A 22075-nucleotide genomic window follows, 5' to 3' on the forward strand; every position below is an offset into this window, starting at 1 on the left:
TTGTTTCCTGAGCCATCCCAGACAGGCTGACCAGATAATGGCCCAGGTCACAAGAAATGAGGTAGCAGCCATGAGGGAAGACAATACTCCGTGGACCCAGAGGATTATGAATGAAATGGCTGTGATAGGGATGGCCTTGAGGCCAGGCAAGGGAGGAAAAATAGCTGAGTAGGGTAAAAGTTGCACAGGCCATTCTGGAGTTAGGAGTGAGGAGGTCATGGCCAGCTCAGACTGTATAAGGGGAATGTGGGGATGTGGAGAGACTCTTGTGGCCAGAAGCAGCAGTGGGAAAGACAGACAGACAGACAGACAGACAGACAGACAGACAGACACAGAGAGAGACAGACAGAGAGACAGAGACAGACAGAGAGAGAGAGAGAACACACACAGAGTGAGACATTAGAAAAGATGAGAAGAGCATATTGAGTCCAAAGGATTCTGGTCACTTCTCCATCTGGCTACTCTTGAATTGGCCCCAGTGCACATGATGAGTGGCTTTATCCCTAGAAAGCCCGAGGCTCTTAGTGGCAATACCTTTCAACAGGAAGCTTATCCAGTACCCAAGAGTCACAGGCCTCTGGACTCTGAGGGGTGAAAGGCAATACAGCCTAGAGCAAGTAAAGAGGATGGAAAATTCCTCATATATGGGGAAATTCTAGGGCTAGTCAGGACAGCTGGGGCAGCTGTGGTCAAAACACCTTGCCCAATGCTGTACGTTGTTCAGGGGAGCTCCATCATGACCTTTACCCTGCTTTACTTTCAAGCAGATTTGGTCCTCTGAAGAGTTCCAAGGAAAGGGGGAAGGTGAGCTAGTGGCCACTCTGCCAGGCCTGCCTGCCTATGGGGTCCTGAGTAGGGTCCTCTCCTAGTTTGTGAGGGTGTTGGGTGTGGGATTTGTGAAAGCCCTCCGAATTCAGAAGTGAGGCTCTGAGCTCTAGCTGGAACTGATGTGGGCAACTATAAATTTGAACCAGTGGCTTCCAGAAGCAAACCATGTCCTGTTTGGAGTTGCCAGCTCCCTCCTTAGAAGACCCTGCCACTGAGCTCTCACCTCTGCTTAGGTTTCCCTGGAATGGCTCATGATCAGCAGGAGGGGAGTGTCTCTCCCGCTGTGCTTACCAGGCACTGGTGGAATCCGAAGGCCGGAAGGGGGGAACAGATGACCACGGAAGGAAGGAGGGAAAGAAGCAAGGTACTATGGGCTAAGGAAGAAAATAAAGACCACATTTAAGGAGGAAATAGGAGAAATGGGGGCTGAAGAGGTAGTAGAGACAGGTGAGGCAGGGCCTCTGAGGCTGACTGGCTCCAGTGAGGGCTAAGACTAGAGTTGTGGAAGAGGCTTGGGGTATCATACATAGAAGAATCTTGCCAACTGCTCTTCCCCTGAGGCAATAGGTGGACAGGTAGATGGATGCACAGACAGACAGACAGGTGGGTAGGCAGACAGGTGGAAAGTGAAGAAAGAAGTCAGCAGGAAGAGAAGGGCTGAGCAGATCTATGTGTGTCCTACATCCACTCTTCATATTGTGTAGAGGAAGGAAGCTAGTGCTGCCCACCTGGGCATTGGTGTAGGAGGTTCTTGTGGGCATGGCCAACATGTGCTGGAAGGCCATGGGCCAGTCTGTCCTTAACCGATTTGGTAGAGAGCCTCCTGTTGGCATCTAAAGTAGCCCTGAGATCTTTCTTGGTCCCATCGGGATATGCCAGGAGCACTGGCTGCTTTCTAGACCAACAGTGACATGTGTCAGGCCATATCTGGGGCCTCGGTGGCTGGTCCAGGGGGTGTACAAGCTGGAGGTGCATGTGGCCTGTGGTTGTGGAGCACATACATCTGTGTTGTTCCTGGGGGACACTTATCCTTTCCGTAAAAGACAGAGCAGCCCAAAAGAAGAGCTTAAGGAAGAGGAGGGATACCTCTCACTGGGGACCTCTCACCAGTTCCTAAAAAAAATAAATAAAAGAAAGAAAAGAACAGAAAGAAACCAAGCAGAAAGGAACCCGAAGAGTCTGTGATGGGAAAAAGGTGAGGTAGTTAAGGCTTTCCGTCTGGTGGGAGCTGTAGGGGGCTCACTGGAAGGAAAGGAAAGACTTAGCATCAAACCGTCCCAGCAGGGGCCCTGGACTCATACTCGAAGGTTTACTGTTCACTTTTTGGAACCTCCCGACTTTGTTACCAAAAGTAGACAACCTCCGAGGAGTGACCCCGCCTCCATGTAGTTGCCTGCATTCTCTCCTGCTGGGGCACTGTAGGATGACAGGTTCAACAGTTTAGTGGCCTCTTCCTTGTCTTTATAAAAAGATGTGAGCAATTATGGAAGCTTCTATCTAGTCAGGTCAACCCAGGGTTCTCTTCAAAATGTGAATTGCATGGTGGGAACTTGTCATTGAAATGCCCTGGCTTCTCTGAGGAAGGAGTAGAGAGGATTGCACAAGATTGGATTCAGATCCTCCAGTACTGAGGCCTGTTTGGAAAGAGCAAGATGCCTGGGAACACATAAAACAGCACCTGTCTGGCCTCTGAGCTCCTGTTATCAGGGCTCCTCTAACAGATCCTGACTCAGGGCAGGGCCTTCAGGGCAGGCACGAATTGCTCAACAGTCAACACTGAGCCACCTGGGGACTGGAGACAGGGGCATCCTTTGGAAGCCACCTCAAGGAGAATGCTGAAAATTGTTACTTTCTTCTCCAGGGAGATAGGCTGGATTCTTCTGCTGCAAATGATACCACACTGTGGGCTTTTACCTACCCCAGAAGGGTAGCCATGGGCCACATGCTTTCCTGACACTCACCCCAGAACATGGAGCAAGTCCCCATCCTGACACCAGAAACCACTGGAAGAAGCCTGAGTTCATGAAGAACCATGGGTACATGCAGACAAATCCAAGAAAAGAAAACCAATGGTAGCAGGGGTACTAAATGCAAACCAAAACCCAAACAAAGCAAAGGACGAAAGGCCCGGCAGTGCTGTGGGGTCATTTCATAAAGAGAATATGGCTTTGGAGAGACACCGTCTGGCGGGAAGGACTGGACAGGGCAGTAAAGAAGGAACAGAAAAGCCACGGTGAGCAGAAATGCAAGACTGGAAAAGAGAAGGAAGAGTCAGGGACGCTTTATCTTCCCCCAGGTGGCATTTATGAGAGAAAAGGGAAGTCAAGACTCACTGCCAGCAGCGCTGGTGGGCTTGGCGGCAGAGAGAGTTACGTGAGTAGGGGTAGAAAGATTGGTTACGTCATGGAGCTGGCTGAGGACTGAAGACCGCCGGCGCACAGCACCCTGAAATGACCCGCTTCTCTTGAAGGTACTCACTACCTCCATCTGTGGGAGAGAAAATGAGATAAAAGTTGGCTTGCATGGAGGTCCAGGCTACCACACAGGGTGGGGCTGGGTGAGGGCAGGGACCACACTGGGGACATATGGGGCCAGCAAAGCCTCAGCTAGGTCAGCCCCATTCCTGGAAGCTGACAATGCTTTTGACAAAGCCATGACTGAGAGAGGGTTTTGCTGGGCAAATGGTTAGTGGTCAGGAGTGTGGGAAGGAAAGGTCACCGGTGGAAGCACACTGCAAACATTTTGTAGGTAGTCACTTGCGTTCACGATACGCTCATCGAGAGCCACTCGTCAATAAGTACCTGTGTCTGGCAACACTTCCTTATCCTACTTCGGTAGTTCTCAACACTTTTTTCCGCCCCAACACACCTGAGGGATATGACATGCTCTTATTAGAAGGTGGAAGCATTCTCCAGCAGTTTGTGGGCTGGAGGCCCTTGCCTGGATCCCTGGGAAATCACTGCCCTTGTTCATGGTCCTCTTAGCAGAGGGTCTCTTGTTCTGTCCTGCTCCACTGTGGCGGGGGGTTGATAATCACTCGGATTTCAGCAGAATATAGACTTAGGTAGAAGAGGGGCTTCCAAGATCAGAGGCTTTGTTTTGTCAGAACTTTTCCTATAGCCCCCATGCATGGAGGCTGGGAGGAGTTGGGACAACCCTTTGCGCTTTCTAGAAGATGAAGGGGAAGATGAGACCCTAGGAGAGCCCTGTGAATAAATCCTGCTATAAGCCTCCTGACTCATTGTCTTTGGATTTTCTGACTCTGTCTCTGACTATGACGCTGTGACAAATATAGGAAGTAGGGTCTGAAGGAACTGTAGCTAAGCCACCATATCCAGTTGTGACACTGGGAGACCACATGCCTAGACTCAGGGAGGCCAGAGGCAAGGCACACTGGCAGCCTTCTCCTGGAGAATGGCCTCAGTGTGGAGAGAAGCTTTGATGGTGGATCTAACTTCTGGAAAGTATCATGCAGTTCATTGAATAAAACGAGCAGACAAGCCAACATGCATTTCTGGACTCCAAAGACCCGTTACTGTCTGGCATCCCAAGCCCTGCAGTGGGAACTCCCTGGCCTCCAGTCTCCTCTGGCTTTCTGACGGGGCTTCTTCAAAAGAAGCAGCTTCACTGTTGACACCTTCCTCCAAACAAAATGTCTTTCAACCTCAGCCCCCCTGAGGAAAGACTTGCCATCCCTCCATTTAACCTGCCCAGGGCTGCTTTTCACCCAGTACGACCCACTTCCTCACTCCTTTCCTCGAGAGAAGGCAGGCTTTGAGGCCGTGAGTGCATCTGTGAGGAATATGTTGTACACGTGGTTGGGTATTTCATGTAAGGAAGATGTGTGGATGTGGTGGTGTTGCAAACTCTGGGATGTGGTGTTGCTTCTTTGGACCGCATGGTTTCTAGGCGATGGAAAAGACAAGGGATGGGAAAGCTGCCTTTGCTGCCTCAGTTTGGCATCAGTCTCCATGATATCTTCTGTGATGTCCCCACAGGATAACCATATTTATGAAAGCATCACCGTCACCACCCTCCCCCTACCAGAGGCCCCAGAACTGGCCAGGAACAAGGGCTCAGCCATTGGTAAAGAATCTCATCAATTTGTAATGGAATGCAAAAAAGACAGACCACGTCATGAACATCCAGAAAGCTACATGATCCAGGTTTGAGGCACTCTCTTTTATTGTGGAGCAGCACCCTAGCATCTGGTGCATGGATACATTAGTATAGAACACGCGTGAGAGCGGGCATCAAGTTACTTTGCAACAGAAAATGGTGTGCAGGCCTCCGAAATCCGGGGAGCAATTTTGTGGTTCACAAGATCCAGAAATCTGGGGCCAGTTGCCTAGGAAACACATACAACCTGAAAAGCCTTCCACAGGCTTTAGTTATTTTTTTTTTTAAAGCGGGTTTTCCGAATCAAATAGAACAAGTTGAGCTAAAGTGACCGGTTCAGTATTTTTGAGAGTCATGACGAATCTGAAATGATAAAGCCCCACTTGGAAAAGCCATGGAAGTTGAGATCCCATGGGGGAATCAGTGTGGCTTTACTGAGGGCCAAGAAGTGTGTTTGAGGAACTGGTACCAGCCTTGGCTCTCATTGGCTGATTTTGTACCACTCCCTCTTTCCCTGGGGTCCCATCTCCTTGCTTGCAAAGCATCTACATGGGCATGGAACAGTTAGAATGACATGGAACACCAAGACTCCAAGTGGATGGGCAGCAGTGGCAGGCCCAGAAGTTTACAGACACACAAAGATACAACATAGATTGGTGGCCAGGCTACCATTGACACTCTAGGTTGGGGTAGGGTTGCTTAAGCAGATAAAGATGCTAACTGTATCTGGAATTACATAACAGAAATAAAAGAGGCTGATGTAGAGTTGGGTCACTGCTGTACTCTATTTCTGTGCTTTGTATCAGAACTGGAGCATGGCAGATAAGATCTGCCCTGAATCAGAAAAGGATGGGTTACTGGGGGTGGTCACAGTCACAGTCTCCTGGAAGGCACAGTTAGGTGGCCACATGCACATTGGGAAGATATGAGGGCTGTTTTCTGACATTTGCTATACATTCATACTAGTGAGTAAACATTTATTACAGGAAACAAGTCAAAGCTACTTAGGTTGCAGCCATGCTTGTACTGGGCACTGTATTGAAAGCACTGTCTCACCCCGTGGGGAGAGAAGGCTTGGGCTAGAGATCTAATGGTGGTTCCCATTTTCCCAGGATCCATCTGAATCATAGCTAGGGTAACGTGGCTCAGATATGAACCCGGACACACTGGAGTAGGTTCTTGGGATTCTTGGTCCTTGAGGAATGCCTTCAACTTGGACTTCTTTGGTACCACCTCGCCCAGTCTTAAAGGATCCTGCTCTCTAAGTAGTTCCCCCACGGAATTCTGGTATTCTCAGATTCAATGTGCTGGACTCAGTCACACAGATAGCCCATAGAGGTAGGGGGATAGTATGTGAGAAGAAAGCATAGACTTGGCAACCTTTAAGTAGGCTTTTATAGCATGGAAAAAGAGCCCTGAGGGTACACGGCAGCAAGCAGGGAGGCACAGCAGTGTGGGTGGGCAGGGTGCACATCTGGAAAAGCAGCACAGAGTCATCGGGATATGTAGGGGAGGAGTGCGGTGATGCCAAGAAGCTAGAGCTTGAAGACTACAGTCAGAAGCTGAAACTTCATCCTGGGGATAATGGAGATAAGCTCCATAGGCCCCATGGTGGTGGCAGAGGGGCAGGCATAAACAAAGACAGATGGAAGGCAAGGAATGACCCTGGTGCCTTGCCAGTGGCAGGTATACCCACAGAGCCTAGAAGGGAAAAGAGGGGGCACTCTCAGGATGGACACCATTAGATCACTAGGGGTGCTGGAGTAGCTGTGTGTACCTTAGAGTCCAGAGGATAGCCTGTTCTGGGCCATGTGTGTCAAGGCAGCTGAAAGAATACATGGGGAGGGGTGTGGAATCATGTCCTTTCCCAGTGCGTAAGTTGTCAGACAGACTCAAGGAGAATCTACCCAGCTGATTCTGCCTTAGCCAATAAGTTCCCAGAGAGGAAAAGTGATTGTACCTACAGCCGAGGTAGTGAAACTGGCATCAGAGAGACGATAGCCAAGGCCTTGGATGGGAACAGGCAATGAGTAACAGTGCCACGGTAATTTAGAGGATACCAGCTAGGCCATGGGAAATCGCTTCCAGGTCAGTCCCGGAGACTGCAGTGTGAGGAGGCCTGCTGGCCTGGTGCAATGTTTGGCCTCAGCTAGTTCCCTAGCAGGTTCTCCAAGGGCTTTTCAGCATGAGAGATCAGGGTTGGAGTGGGAGGTGGAGATACCAGGAATATAAAGACAGAGAGGAGATGGAAATTCAGAAGGAACAGCAAGCTGTCAGGATGAGCAGGGCCAGCAACACTTCCAGAGGGCAACTGGACAGTATGGAGTGGAAGAAGGCCTTGCAGACAGTGGTGAGAGCCATAGTGGCAGTGGTGGGCAGTGCAATCATGACAGAGTGTGAGGGGAAGATGGAAATAGGCAGCAAGTATGGAACCTTCTAGTAAGAAAGCTGGCCAAAAAGGAATTGGTGGCGGAGATCAGGGTAGCCTGGCACATGAGATTTTTTTTTTAAAGCCTTAACTACTGCCTTTTGTTGGCAGTCTGATGTTTTTGGGAACTGTAGCTGATGGCTTTAGCCTTGACTAGCCTAGCCTATTGAGGTTTGAACTAACTTGGTGGCAGAGTCCACTTCCTAGAGAGGCTTTTGCACAGTGATTACAGAAGACTTTAGTGATCAGAGAACTAGTCAAAGATTCCTTGAAATGGAGTCTTTTCTCCCACACTCAAATGCAACTTGCCCATTACCTAAGTAGCCCTGTCAAGGAAAGCAGACAGAGCTGGTTTGTGCCTCGGAGAGAGCCCTGAGCACATGTTCGTACCCATCTAGGAGAGAAGCTACCTGGGCACTGAGGGACGTGTCAGGGAGATGTGAGCTAAATGGCCAGCCAGTGGTGGGCACCTCTGTGTGGTAGAAGGGGAACTAGCCACTGCCTCTGCATACTTGGGGGCCAGATTCAGGGAGTTCCCTGCTGGCTTTGGGATTCTGTATGCCCAGTTTCTGCTTCTTGCCTGATTTTTAAGGCAGCAAAATAGGAGTCACGTGGAACAGCAGCTTACCTGTGTCTGGATCCGGTTGAGGCCCCGAAACCAGAGGATCTGGCCCCTGCGGAGCTCTCGCTCAGCATGGTCGATTTCCTCCTCCCCCTCGGCCAGCTCCTCATCAGTCATCTCGTCCTTCCCAGGCCCATGCCCTGCTTCCTTCAGGCACTTGAGCTGGCTGGTGGGGATGGTGGCAATGACCTGGGAAAGCCAGAGTCAAAGGGCAGCAAACAGAGGTGGCCATGAGAGCAGGCTCTTCCGTGACCAGGAATAAACCAGAGGCCCCACCTCTCAGAGATAAAGCCCACTCGGGGCCTGGTAGACCCTAAATTGCCGCTTTCTTGTAGAAGACTCCTGATCTACTGAGTCTCATCCAGGACCATGGAGCAGAGAGGCCAATGTATAGAGTACCATGTGAGGAAGACAGTGCAGGCCTCTGACCACTTCTGAGAAGGATCTTGAAGTGCCTGGGGCATGCTTCCTGAGAAGAATGGGCTCATTTGGGGGCTTTGGGATACCTGCTAGTGTATATATTTCTTATGGGGCACAGAGGGTGTGGATACTGAGGCCAGCCATCTCAGTACAGCATAATACCCACTCTACACATGTGATTGACCTCAAAGAGAAACTGCACACCGGGACTCAGGTGAGCTTCCTAGCTGATAACATTCCACATTGCTGGCCTTCATGGTTACTGGAAGAAAAGCTGGCTGCCATGTTCTCTGAGACTGAGCTCCATGGAAGCTTATTCCTGGTATTTCCTGGAGAAAGAAGTACTTAGAAAAGGGCTTGTGATCAGGGGCTTTTGTTGGAGGAGGCCACTAATTAGTTCTCGCCACTTAGCCCCGAAATAATCACACAGAAACTGTATTAATTAAATCACTGCTTGGCCCACTAGCTCTAGCCTCTTATTGGCTAACTCTTACATATTAATTTAACCCATTTCTATTAATCTGTGTATCACCACGTGGCTGTGGCTTACTGGGTAAAGTTCTGTCTGGCTCCAGCTGGGCTATGTGGCTTTTCTCTGACCCCACCTCCTTTCTCCCAGCATTCAGCCTAGCTTTCCATGCCTAATTAAGTTCTGCCCTGCTATAGGTCCAAAGCAGTTTTCTTTATTAATCAATGGTAATCACAACATACAGAGGGAAATCCCACATCACCCTTTTAGGGAGGAAAAGGTGACAAGAAGGAAAGGCTGGGATGTGCCTTTCAACTGTCTGGGTGGAGGATGGCAGATCATTCTGTCCCTCTTAGGTTCCTGTCAGCATGAGAGGAGTGGCTTTAAGGTTCTTTATAGAGATTCCTTTTTTCCAAGTTTTGTCACTTTGAATGTGCATTACTTTTATAATTAAAAATACTCTGAGCTACAGGCAGGCAGCACGCACCCCAGAAGAACTGCAGTGGTTATTGCATCAGGGAGTTCAAAGGTTAACTAGAGGCTGGCATAGATAGGGCAGAGTGGAGTATATAGAGTCTAGACTGCAGAGCATGAAGGGACTCCATTGGGCTCTTCAGCAGAAGTATAACAGGAAGGAGGTGCACTGATGGAAAGGAAGAGATTTCTTGAAAATGAGATGGAAAAGCTAAGTGGTCTCTCATGATTAATGTCAGAGGCCAGCAACTGCCATAGTTGAAGTGGCCTCTGCGGCCAGCTTGGTAGAGGACATGCCAAGAGGATAAAGAAACAAAATTCATAGTGTTATAAACCTAAGTGGTACCTCCTTATCCCCTAGTCGTAAGCCCTAACCATCAATTTGGAAGTATTTGGAGGAGGCAGATAATAGAGGGTAAATAAAGTCATTTGGTTGAAGTCTTGATCCCACCAGATTTGTGCCATTATAAGAGGAGATACCAGAGAGCTTTCTAGGAACCCATAGTGAGAAAGTAGCTAACCAGAAGCCAGGAAGGAACCCCTACCAGATACTGAATTTGATGCCCTTGATCTTAGACTTCAAGCTTCTGGAGCTGTGAGAAAATACATGCCTTCGTGTAACCTGCCTGTCTCTGGTAGTCTGCTGTGGCAGCCTGAGCTGACCAAGGCCCAAAGTGAAGCAGATCCTGATGTGGCTTCCCAAACTAGTGTTCCCGAACTCTGAACAAAATGCTTCAGTGTCCCATGGAGGGAGCTGGCTTGGTGCCTAAGACTGTACTGGCTGCCGACACCCAAAATTTTATTTCCTGATTTCATCACTGGGTACTACAACTGCTCCTTTGGGGCAGCTGTGACTTTCAGGTCCACAGGGTGGTGTCCTGCCACTTTCCATGAAGCCAAAACACTTCCTTTTTCTCAAGCTGTCTTTGTCCCATAGATGTCATAGCAGGGCATTGTTTAATTTCAAATCTATTGGGACATCCCAAGCTCCACAGGCTGGCTCTCTTTCCATCTTGTTTTTTGCACTGCTGGGGATGGTCCCCAGGACTTTATGACAGCTAAACAAGTGCTCTACACCCAGATTCACTTGCAGTTCCCCAAATATCCAGGTTTAGGGGGCAATTTTTCGCTTATACTATGGGGAAGGAAACTAGATGATTTCCTAGGACAGTGTGTGACTTATCTGCTCTATGTTCTCATTCCTGAGGTTGTCACTTGTGACCTTACCCCAAGGCTATAGTATGTCATAGGCCTGAGCCTGAGCACACACCGCACAAGTTCCGGGCCATAGGCTCCAAGACTGTGGGGCAGGGAGTGGGGATAGTGAGAGGCGTAGGTGGAACAGGATGCCTGGTGTCTTATCCACTCCGAGGGCCATGAACAGAAGCCACCGGAATGAAGGTATTGGTGAGAAAGTTGACGAGGCAGACACTCACCTGTCCCCAGACCAGCTCCCCAACACCAACAAATAGGCACCAGAGCCACTGTTCTGTGGACAGTGGTGAACAGCTGAAGGGCTTCCCACCAAACTGGACGATGACAATCTGGGGGAAGGAATGGAGAGTGGTGGGAGGAGGAGCAGTTTATTACCAGGGTGGCTCCTGACTTCTCTGCGTCCTATCTAGCCCTCTACAAACCTTGCCCTCCAGACTGACTTTGTCTCCTGGGAGCCAGACCACTTTGGCCATAGACAAATGTTTACTGGCATGTCCTGCCTTTTGGTACCAGGATGTGTCATTGTGTAGCTTCACATGCTGTCACCCACTCCCACCTACCCTCTGCTGCCTCCAGCCTCCAGGTGAGACTCAGCTGTCTGCACCATCTTTCCCGCTTCACCAAGGCTATTTTCACATTTGCCTGCTCTGCATGGCCCTATAGTTTAAGGGTCACCCTGCTTCGGCCTCCTGACTTCCTTGTTGTCTACTTTAGAAGAAGTCATACACCCAGGACAATATCTTAAATGCTAACCAAGCAATCCATAGCATATTACCCAACCTTGCTCAGAGCCATTTTCCAGGCAAGTGGGGCCAGTCTATACCCCATGGTGGGCTGAAATGATTTCATGCTAGCCAAGATGAAGTCTGTTAATCCCCTTATTCATTTGGTCCTGGGAAACCACAGTAAAATTCCCCTCTCAGTGGTTCCTAACTGGCATTTAGAGGTGGCCACCAATGTATGACATGCCCCTCTTTTTGGGATCTGTGAACAGTGAGCTACATTTCTATGACAGCCATTTCCTGATTTGTGGGACTTAACTATAAATGATGTTTTGTTTGAAGACACTATACTTTAGAGCATTTAGCCCCTCCTGGGGAGCTGAGCTTGCCACCCTGACCACAGTGTTGTGGGAGCCAAAGTTTAACATATCAACCATGTGCACAGCAAGCTTTTCCTAAAGAATCTCTATTGTTCTAGAACACCAAGGAGTTAGGTGCTAGAAATTAACATGGTTGACCAAGAGAGAGTTAGGGAAGAAGGGTTCTGGAAACCATGTGAGAAGGATGGGGGATAAAGGCTACCCATAGCCCCTTGGAAGCTAGTAGGTTAGATGAAAAACTGAGCTCAGCAATGCTTGGAAGATGCAAAACATATGCTCTAGAATGTGGAAAAGATTTGGGTACAAGAAGGCCAATGTCAGTGCCCCTACACCTTCATGTCCTACCTGAATTCCAAAGGTGCCCAGGACAATGGTGCAGAAGATGGGGTTGCTGAAGATACCATCAAAGACATTCCTCTCACCATGGATCTTGCGAGCATTGATCTCATTGAAAAGCTGCATCATGACAAAGGTGTTGAAAATGATGGTATAGTGCTCAGAGGGGGGCGAGTGCAGGGGTGCGTTCCTTCCACTGTCGATGTCGAAGAAGAGCTCTCCTGAAGGGAGGAGCGAGGCAGGGGCTGAGAAGGAGATCTCTCAGCCCCAGTGGCCATTCTCCCCCACCACATCTGCCCCAGGGATGTACAGTAGGGTACATGTTGAAGCAGGGAGGTATGGGCCAAAGGTATAGAGCGGGCCTGCTTTCTTCAGTCTATAAGTGCTGTATCCCATCCTGTGCCAGACTGAGGACACAGACAGGGCTCACGCATGAAGTATGTGCCTCTGGTTTAACTTACCAACAAAAAGCAAGGTAAAGATGATAGTGAGCTGGTAGACAGCATGGCCAAGGATGTTCTTCATCATGGTACGTGAGATGAGGGGCTTGTCTCGGCCATATGGCTTCCGCAGCAGCAGTGACTCAGTTGGGGGTTCCGTCGCCAGGGCAAGTGAGGCAAATGTATCCATGATCAAGTTCACCCATAACATCTGCACAGCTTTGAGAGGAGAGTCCTGCAGAGAAGGGCAGTCACCTTCGTGTATGCTGGCCATGCAGAACTACATAGAGTAACCTTGGGGTGCTAGGATATGAAAGCCTGCCACTACTGAGGAGAAGCTCAGTTTTGCCAATGTCATGGGAATCTCAGGTTTGCAGATGTTTTCCACTTGGCTTCCTAACTCCCACCTACCTCCCTCTCTTCTTGAGATCACTGGTGGCAGTGATCTCAAAGTTGTGGTCTGAATTTCACATACAGAGGAATAGGTAAGCTGGAGAGGCAATGGGGAGTGGCTGCTAATGGGTGTGAGGTGTCCTCTAGGGAATCATGGGAATATTCTGAGAGTAAACTGCATATGCTGAGGCATGGATTCTGTACTTACAAATGGTTAGGATGGTTGTTACGATATCATTCATACTTGACTTAGATATCAAGAGAAAGTCCCTGAGGGTCTGGGGAGTTAGCTCAGTTAGTAAAGTGTTTGTCTTACAAGCATGAAAACCTAATCTCAACCTCTAGAATCTGTATCACAAAAGCTTGGCATGGCAGTGTGATTTTGTAATCTCAGTGATGGGAAGATGAAGATGTGAGGATCTCTAAGGCTTGCTGTCTAGCTAGCCTGTCCTAATCAGTGAGGCTGGGGTCTTATTGAAAAAAGTCTGTCTCTCAAAGAACAAGGTGAAAAACTTCCAAGGAACACCAGAGGTTGACCTCTGACCTCTAAATAAACATGAATGCACATGTATGCACACCTTGCCAACACACACACACTAAAGGATCAAGCTAATCACTCAAAATAGTTAACTACTTTTTGACAATAAAGTCAACCATCCCTAACAAGAAATCAATAAATTCTGGCCTCCAACCAATGGGGAAGATGAAAGCATTGAGAAAGGGGAAATATAGAATTTCTCTGAAACTCAGTCATTCTACTCCCAGATCTCAACCCGAGAGAGTGGATGACATATGCATATTGAAACTTGGACATGAGCGTTTCTAGCAACACTACACTGCAATGAAGCAGAAGTGGTCCAAAGCATGGATGAATAACAAACATAATGGGGCCTAGTGGACTCCTGTGCAGCTATGATAATGAATAAAGCACTGGGCCAAGCTGCAAGATGGATGAATCTTACAAACATGCAAAGTGAGATGTGGGGTGCAAAGGCCATATGTTGAATCTTCAAATTGGCTCAGTGAATAGAGTTCAATTATCTGGGACCCAAATGGTGGAAAGAGAGAAGTTATTCATGCAAGTTGTCCTCTGGCCTCCACATGTGCACTGCAGCACATACACATGCCCATCCCCCTTGGCAAAAAAATGTAAAAAACAAACCCCAAAGGCCACATGCCATTTCATTCCACTGATACAAATTATCTACAACAGGCAAATAAATAGAGGCAGAAAGAAGTGGCAGTTGTCAGGGGCTTGGGGGTGGGGTGGGGAATGACTGCTGGTAGGCGAAAGGTTTCCTTTGAGATGAATGAATGTGTTCTGAAACTAGAAGGAAGTGATGATTCACACTGTGAATATACTAAAAAATCTACTAAACAGCTACCATGAAGAGATAAGATTTTTCTTATATGATTTTGATTTCAATAAAAAGAATCTGCAACAAGCAAAACACTTGTTCTTAATATGGCCCTCTTGAGCCCACATTACTGCCGTTAGAAACCAACTGCCTCTTGTAGGCCCCTGGTGCCCACCTGAGTGATGCAGGCACCTGTGAAGGCCACGATCACAGCCACCACGTTGACTGTCAGCTGAAACTGCAGGAACTTGGAGATGCTGTCGTAGACATTGCGGCCCCACATGACGGCCTTGACAATGCTGGTGAAGTTGTCGTCAGTCAGGATGATGTCAGAGGCCTCCTTGGCCACATCAGTGCCTGCGATGCCCTGGGGGATGGTATATAAGCATAGTGCTTATTTTTCAAGTCCTCCTTGGGCACCCAGCCCACCTGGGATGGTTCCCTGCCTTTCTCTTCCAAATAAGGCCTTAATTGAACAGCACTTGTTTTAATCTAACACACTCTACGCTGCGAACTGCATGTTGCCACATCTGGCTGTGAGGGGGCCTTTACTGCTAAACAACATGGTTGTTAACAACATGGCCATCCATACAGCCTTCCACAAGGTCCAGCTGCCACTGGGCGGCTACTCACCAGTCCTTTGTCTTGCTACTTGAAGAAACCCTGAGAAATGTGGGTTGTCTGTCTGGGTAGGGGAAAGGACCCATCCCCTGGCTCCACAGCAGATTTTTGCTGCTCCACCGCATAAGCTTGGGCATAGCAATAGACATCAAGTCTGTGTAGCTCTCACCCACTCCATCTTGGACCTGGTCTTGTGACATCAGTCACCCTGGACAGTTCAGCCTGCTCTCTACTCCAGGTTGTGAGGTCCAGGAATGCTGTACTTCCCCATCCCACTGCTGAACCAAATATGACTGAGTAAAAGGTTCTCCTTTCTGCTGGGGGTGGGGGGTGACACTAGGCTGCTAACCACTGTGAGTTGGGGGCAGGGCTCACCATGTGGGCAGTATCTAGAAGGCCGCCCTGCTCAGTAAGAAGAGCTAGATCTATATGAGCAGAAAGAGAGAAACCAGAGGAAGAACTCCCTGTGGTCTCTGCTCATCACTCTTGGGGCCAGGGGCTACTTTGAGTGGACTAAGAATAGGTGATTATGGGCAGGTACCACTGTTGTCAAGCCACTGTTCAGCGTTTCTCCCTTTCTTTAGTGGTGCAGCTAGGCTCCACTGTAACCTCTGGTGTCCTCACACGAGATGTCTTTAAACAAATCACATATATAGTTGATAATGGTCAGAGCCCACACAGCCACAAGCAGTCAAGATGTGAGTGAAGGAAGCTTCTAGCAGTCTGTCACCTGCCCTGATACTGGCTCTCCATTTTCTGATGCAAAGTTAAGTCCAGGAGAAACATGATTTCATCTGTGTGATAAACTGGTCTGGCACCAGATGGCTTACCATGGCGAAGCCCACATCTGCCTTTTTGAGAGCTGGCCCATCATTGGTACCATCCCCAGTCACAGCCACCACCTGCCTCTGCTCACCAGTTGTGCTGTCAATAATGCCTGGAACACAGAATGGGTTAGGGTAGGGTTGAAGGTATCTGCCAATGTTTGGTATGGCCTGCTTCTATGCTCCTTGTCACTCATGGGGTCAAGTCCTCAGGCTTTAATGGGGTAACTTCATCCCTCTACTTCCACCAAGGTCCTTTGCTCAGTAACATAGGCTGGCAAGATTTGGTAGAAGGGAAGGTCCCACACTGCGTGAACTGAATGATTGTCTCCCTGTCCCAGCCTTGGTTTCCCCATTTGTTCCAATGAAGGGCTGCTTCTATGAGCCATTATTAGTTTGATGTTTTCTAGTCATAGTCTTTAGAATCTTCCACCCTAGAATCTAAGAGCAGGTGACAACATTCAGGGATGCCAGAGACAATCACATGTTGAAGAGGGTGAACACATTTGGTTACCTTTGACCAGCGTGTGTTTGTCAGTGGGAGATGACCGGGCAAGCACTCGCAGCTTGGGCCACACCTTGTCTAGCCGCTCCTGTTCTATCTGGAGAAAATAATGGAGGCCTCAGCGTCTAGGCTGCAGACAGGCACTGTGGCTGGTAGTGATGGGAGAGGGATGGGAGAAGCAGCAGCCCGGGACAGATGCAGGGAGCTACCTCGCCTTTCTCGTTTCGAATCCTTCTGTTGAATTCCTTCCCCTCCAGGCACAGGAAGTCTTCACCTGGGTGGATGATGCCACACTTAGCTGCAATAGCCCGGGCAGTGTTGATGTTGTCTCCAGTCACCATACGGACTGTGATGCCAGCACGCTGGCATTTGCGAATGGCTTCAGGAACCTGGGAGATATAAGAATGGGTGGGGCTGGCAAGACAAGCCCATATTTTGTGTCTGGTACAGATTTGCAGAATTCCAACTTCCAACAAATATGGAAGTATAGTAAAGCCTATTGTTCAAGGGCAGGGTCTGTGGAGTGTGGTCTGAAGCAGTTCAGAGGATGGCCTGCAGTGGGCAGGTACCCACCCCAGCCCCCCAGCCCACTGTCCCTGACATCTCCTTCACTGTGGCTGCTCACAGGATGAGCAGTGACTTAGACCCAGCTGTGCTGAACTCCTCCCACTCTTGTCTAGTTTGTTTCGGTTTTTCAGCATAGAACTCAACCATTTTCCTCAGGAATTAATCTTTGTCTCAGCTGTAGCTTTTTTTTTTTTTTTGTTTTTCGAGACAGGGTTTCTCTGTGGCTTTGGAGCCTGTCCTGGAGCTAGCTCTGTAGACCAGGCTGGTCTCGAACTCACAGAGATCCGCCTGCCTCTGCCTCCCGAGTGCTGGGATTATAGGCGTGTGCCACCACCGCCCGGCTCAGCTGTAGCTTTTATATAAAGTACTCACTAGAGGGAGTGGGACATTAATTGGGATTACAATGCCTGCATTTCTTTTTCAAATAACATAGTAGGTTCTAGAACTAATGAAGGAGAAAGAGAACCCCAAGCACAAAGCACAAAACAGGACAAGAGGGTGGGAAGCCATGAGACCAGCCTGGGCCTTGCAGCATCGTAACAAGTAGTGGGCAGATGGGAAGGACAATTTCCAAACACATGGTATTTGTGGCCCTTCAGGCCCTGGGGCCGCAGACAAGGCCGGATGGAATAGCATACACACTGAGGAGGAGAAAGGCCAGCTCAGTGTTTGAAGAGTTGGATGAGGAGAGGTCTAGGTCTTTGACTTCCTTGGTGCGTACCCCGTGAACAGTGGTGGGCTGTCTGCTGAACCCGAGGGGAAAGAATGTAGGACATCTCTAGATTTGGCCTAATTGCCTGAACTAGTGAGCCTAGAGGAGGCAGGGTGGGCAAGAGGAACAGAGAAGTTTGGGGATAGTCAGGATCAGGAAAGAAGTAGACTGTGGCAAACAAGAACAGAGTGTCCCTATTGAAGGCTTTTATAGTGATCTGATAATCAAAGCCAGAACTGTTAAGTGACAGGGAAGGACAGACATACCTCGGATAGAATGGTAGCTTACTCACTGCCTCTGCCTCTGTCTCTGTCTCTGTCTCTCTCTCTGTGTGTATGTGTGTGTGTGATGTGTCTTCTTATTTATGCTAAGTCTCAAGAACACATTCTGTTCTCTTAGGGTCTTAAGGTGCTCCATAAGACCTTGAGTATAGAGAACTTCCTCTCAAGTAGGGGTGTAAGGTGCTCTGCAGCTTCATTTCCCAAACTGGCTGGAAGCCGCCTTCTCTGCTGCTTCCAGGTGACCATGTTGAATCTGGAATCTGGGAACTTTGAACAGAGTTACCCCAGGGTCCAGGTGCAGCCACCACTCCAAGGCCCACCCACATACTCAGTCTCCAAGTTCTCAGCCTCCCAGCCAGGTGGCAGGGACACCACCCCAGAAGATACCCTACCTTGTAGGAAAGACTGTTCTCTCCTCGTCTGCTCTGACCAGTCTCCTGTCTTCTACAGTTCCTGGGTCTAGTATTCATCTGTGGGACTTCTCTAGACACAGCTCTCTTCCCCCCTCTGGTGGCATTCCTGTGTTCTCCAATGCCCAGAGAGTTTGGCTAAGACTCATGGAGATTTCGCTGATCCCTTGTGCTTGCCCCAGAGCCAGGACCTGATGTCTGGTCTCCCAGTAACATTATTGCTGAACTCCCTCTTAGCCACTTTTTTTGGGGGTGGGGAATTAGAGACAGAGATTCTTCTCTGTGTAACAGTCTTAGCTGTCCTGGAACTAGCTCTTGTAGACTCAGGCTGGTCTCAAACTCATTGAGATCTGCCTGCTTCTGCCTCCCGAGTGCTGAGATTAAAGGCATGAACCACCACTACCACCCAGCACTCCTTCTCAGCCATTTTAAGTCACAGAGGAGCTATCCTTGTTCCCTGGATCCCTCAGTTATCACCTAAACTGAGATACATTCTTCTTGTCCTGAGCTTCAACCCTGGACCACCCCTGCCCCGTAGTATCCACTGAGGCTAGGTCCTGGTTATATCTTTCTTAACACTTGTCTGTGTTTCACATATCCTGAGGTGAAAACTTGCAAAAATATTATTGTATTGCTGGCCCTGGGGCTCACTTTGCTGCCAGCCCAGCCTAGGTCTCTTGTACTGACTCTAGCTCTCACACCATTCCCAATGAATACAAGGATATACAGTTGACAGTGACCCGTGGCCATTCTTTAGATGTGGGGAGTATTTGCTTTAGAACCTTTGCTTTGTGACCTTGTATGCAAAGTTTCTCCTTCCTTGTCCTACCCAAAGCTCCAGAGCAGTTCCCACAGATATGTGCTTTCAGGCTAATGGGTAGAATCAAGGTAGTCTAACATGAGGCAGATACCAGCAGACAGGGCTGGGAAGATAGAGGGCCCTTTCACAGTCTTTTCTTCAGGATCCACTCACAAGAATCTCCCATCTTCAAAGACCAAGAAATACAAACATCACATAAAATGTGTTTGGGTCAAAGGCTTCAGTGACCTCCCAATGTCAAGACCATCAATAGACAGACAACCTGTTTCATTCTATGCTTGCTTCACCCATATGACCCTTGAGAACCATCCCCTCCCCTACATCTGGCCTCTATCACTGGAAGCTACTCTCAGTGACTTCACATGCACAGGAAGATGTTTCTAGGATGTCTTTCCAGTCAGAACGTATGCTCTAAGCTCTCCATTCCCACAGTTATATGCCTAGTTGACATCTCCATGGATGTGCCCTTAGTCTCATTCAGACACAATTAAGCCTTTGACTGACAATTGCTCACCATGTCCCCAAACCACCCAATTCAGCTGTTTCCAGTTCTTCAGTTCCCCTCATCTGGGCCTTCAATCACTTGGTCCTACAGACACTCAGGAGAAGTGGAGTGTGAGCCTTGTCCAGAGGACAGGCAGGCCCACGGAGCTCCCATAGGTCAAGGACAAGAGGCCTTGGCAAGGGCATCAAAAGCACTGAGGAAGGTCCCATGGGCCTGAGGGACTCCAAGTCTCTGTTTTCCAGGCTGCTCTATCTATAAATAGGGTGGGAAGAGGTGTGACATCTTGCAAAGTCAGAAGAAAGTGACTCCCACCACGCATGTTTGTGTCCCAAGCCTATAGTGTGGAAGTCCAGGGTGGAAAAAGCCACCCTGTCACCTATAGAACAACCTTGAACCTGGGGAATATTTATTAGAGCAGTTCCCAGAAAAGGGGCAGCTACCTCAGGTCGCACAGGATCCTCGATGCCCACGACGGCTATGCAGGTAAGCTCACCCACCACCTCATTCTCATTGTCCCAGTCAGGCTCCTGGATTGCAGAGAAGTCCCTGTAGGCAATGCAGATGGTGCGGAGGCCATCACAAGCCATAGGCTCAATGATCTTCTTGACCATGTCATCCCGGTCCCGAGGACGGAATCCACGGAGTTCACCATTGCTGTTTAAGATGTTGGTACACCTGGCAGGGGAGGGGTGGTAGGGTGAGGTAGGAATAGGGAGTGAACAAGAGGAAATAGTGCTAGTCATACTGGATTATGATGGGACTTTAACCAGTGATATTCTAAAGAACAGAGGATGCAGATGTGTACAAACAGGGAGAAGGTAATGTGACCACAGGTAAGAAATAGGAGTGATGCCTTCTAAGCATCAAAATTAGGGAGAGGCAAGCAAAGATCCTCCCTTCCCACTCTCAGAGAGAGCACAGCTGGCCCACGCCTCGACTTTCGATTTCTGGCCACTAGAAATGTGAAGTAATAAATTTATGTTAGTGTGTGTGTGTAAATCAAAAGTCAAAACTAGGGTATTGTTCCTCAGTCACTGTCCACCTGTTGTTATTTGTTTTGTGTTAGAGACAGGTTCGTTCACTGGCCTACGCTTGCCGAGTAAGGTAGGCTAACTGGTCAGAGAGCCCCAAGGATCAACCATCTCTGCTCTGCCCTCCCAGGGTTGGAATTATAAGGATTACCACACCCAGCTTTTTACATGACTTCTGAGGATCACACTCAGTGATCCTTGTGCTTTTGAGGCAAGAACTTTACCAATTCATTTATCTCATCAGTCTAAGACTTTGTTATCTTAAGCCATCATAGGGCCATTTGTTACAGCAACCTATGAACACTCACACCCTGGTTGGCTAAGATAGCCAGGTGAGGGGTGGAAGCCTGAAGCTTATGATAGCTCCCCTACAGACTCTATAGGACAAGGGTGTGGAATGTAGGTGGAACCCAAAAGTAATGGACAGTCCTCTGAGAGAGTGGAGCAGGAACAACATGTGGCAGTAGCTGCCTCAGCCCCAGTTCTGACAGTCTGGGAGCTTCAAAGGGGACAGGTCTAGGGAAGGCAGCTACAGCAAAGTTATGTTTAAACTTAATGGAGCCTTATTTGGAAGGTGCCATGAGACTGGCAAAGCTGGCTATCAAGGTTGGGGGAGGGGTGACAGAGAGAAACTAACAAAAGCCACCATAGACTGACATCTTCATAGGGTCATGGATTCATTCATGTAATTCTCAACACTCCCAGGAGGTTCATATTTCCAGAATCCCCATATTATATGAGGAGGCTGAGCTGGCAGGACAGAGTAGTAACTTCCTTATGTCCCAGTCAGCAAAGGGCAGAGTGGCTGGTAGGCAGCCTCAGTACCCATCAAAGGAGCAGCACAGAAAGAGAACCAGGGCCTTCAAATGTAGCATTTCATCTTACCCCAGTAGGGAGTGCTTCAGGTGAGAGGTGTCCTTCACTATGGGCTGCAAAGGCTGACTGGGCTGTTTGGGGACAGTATTCTGAGTAAGGCAACCAAGTAGGGATGTATTTGGTGGTCAGATCTGCTGAGAGCACGGGGCAGACTGAACAGACTGAGCCTGGGGGCAGAGAACCCTGGTGTCCTATTGGAGATTCTGTTTTCAAGGCCTTGAGAGTAGATGACAAAAGCCATGTGCATGAGGCAGAGGGATTCAGGAAAAGAGAAAGGCCAAGAGCAAGGGGAAGTATGCAGGATGAGAAGGAGTAGGAGAAGCAGAGATGCTTCCTTCTTCTTCATTGAGATACAAGTCACAAACCATACAATTCACCCATTTAATGTATACAACTCAGCAATTTTTAGTATATCTTCAGACGCACACAAACATAACCACAGTCAGCTTTCGAATATTTTTATCATCTCTGAAAGAAACCCCACTACAAATATAGTAGCACATGCCTGTTTTTCCTGAACTCGAGAAGCTAAGGCAGAAAGACCGCAAGTTCCAAGCTAGCCTGGGCTATAGAGTGGAGACTGTCTCAGAAAACAAACCAAATGGGGACAGGTGAGATGGCCTAAAGGGTCAAGGTGCTTGATTTCTGCCTGATGACCTGAGTTCAATCCTGGGGACCCACATGGTAGAGGGAGAGAACAGTCTCTTATAGGTTGTCTT

General features: G+C 48.8%; 1 protein-coding gene across 7 annotated transcripts in view; it reads right to left on the minus strand.

The window, feature by feature from the left end:
* Atp2b3 (ATPase plasma membrane Ca2+ transporting 3) overlaps positions 1 to 22075 on the minus strand; it is a 72268-nt gene that overhangs the window by 9895 nt on the left and 40298 nt on the right. For 4 of the 7 annotated variants that reach the window (XM_005371821.3, XM_005371824.3, XM_005371822.3 and 1 more), the window contains 9 exons: positions 19890 to 20124; positions 16364 to 16543; positions 16164 to 16251; positions 15656 to 15762; positions 14380 to 14571; positions 12475 to 12688; positions 12023 to 12234; positions 10797 to 10904; positions 8004 to 8186 (listed from right to left, as the gene is read on the minus strand). In XM_005371821.3, coding sequence (XP_005371878.1) covers positions 8004 to 8186; positions 10797 to 10904; positions 12023 to 12234; positions 12475 to 12688; positions 14380 to 14571; positions 15656 to 15762; positions 16164 to 16251; positions 16364 to 16543; positions 19890 to 20124 — 1519 coding nt within the window. Of the gene's footprint in view, positions 1 to 3161; positions 3316 to 8003; positions 8187 to 10796; positions 10905 to 12022; positions 12235 to 12474; positions 12689 to 14379; positions 14572 to 15655; positions 15763 to 16163; positions 16252 to 16363; positions 16544 to 19889; positions 20125 to 22075 lie in introns of all 7 variants that reach the window. The other 3 variants (XM_005371826.3, XM_005371825.3, XM_026778339.1) reach the window with 2 other exon arrangements.

Source organism: Microtus ochrogaster, unplaced genomic scaffold (genome assembly GCF_000317375.1).
Source record: "Microtus ochrogaster isolate Prairie Vole_2 unplaced genomic scaffold, MicOch1.0 UNK129, whole genome shotgun sequence".
Lineage (NCBI taxonomy): Eukaryota > Metazoa > Chordata > Mammalia > Rodentia > Cricetidae > Microtus > Microtus ochrogaster.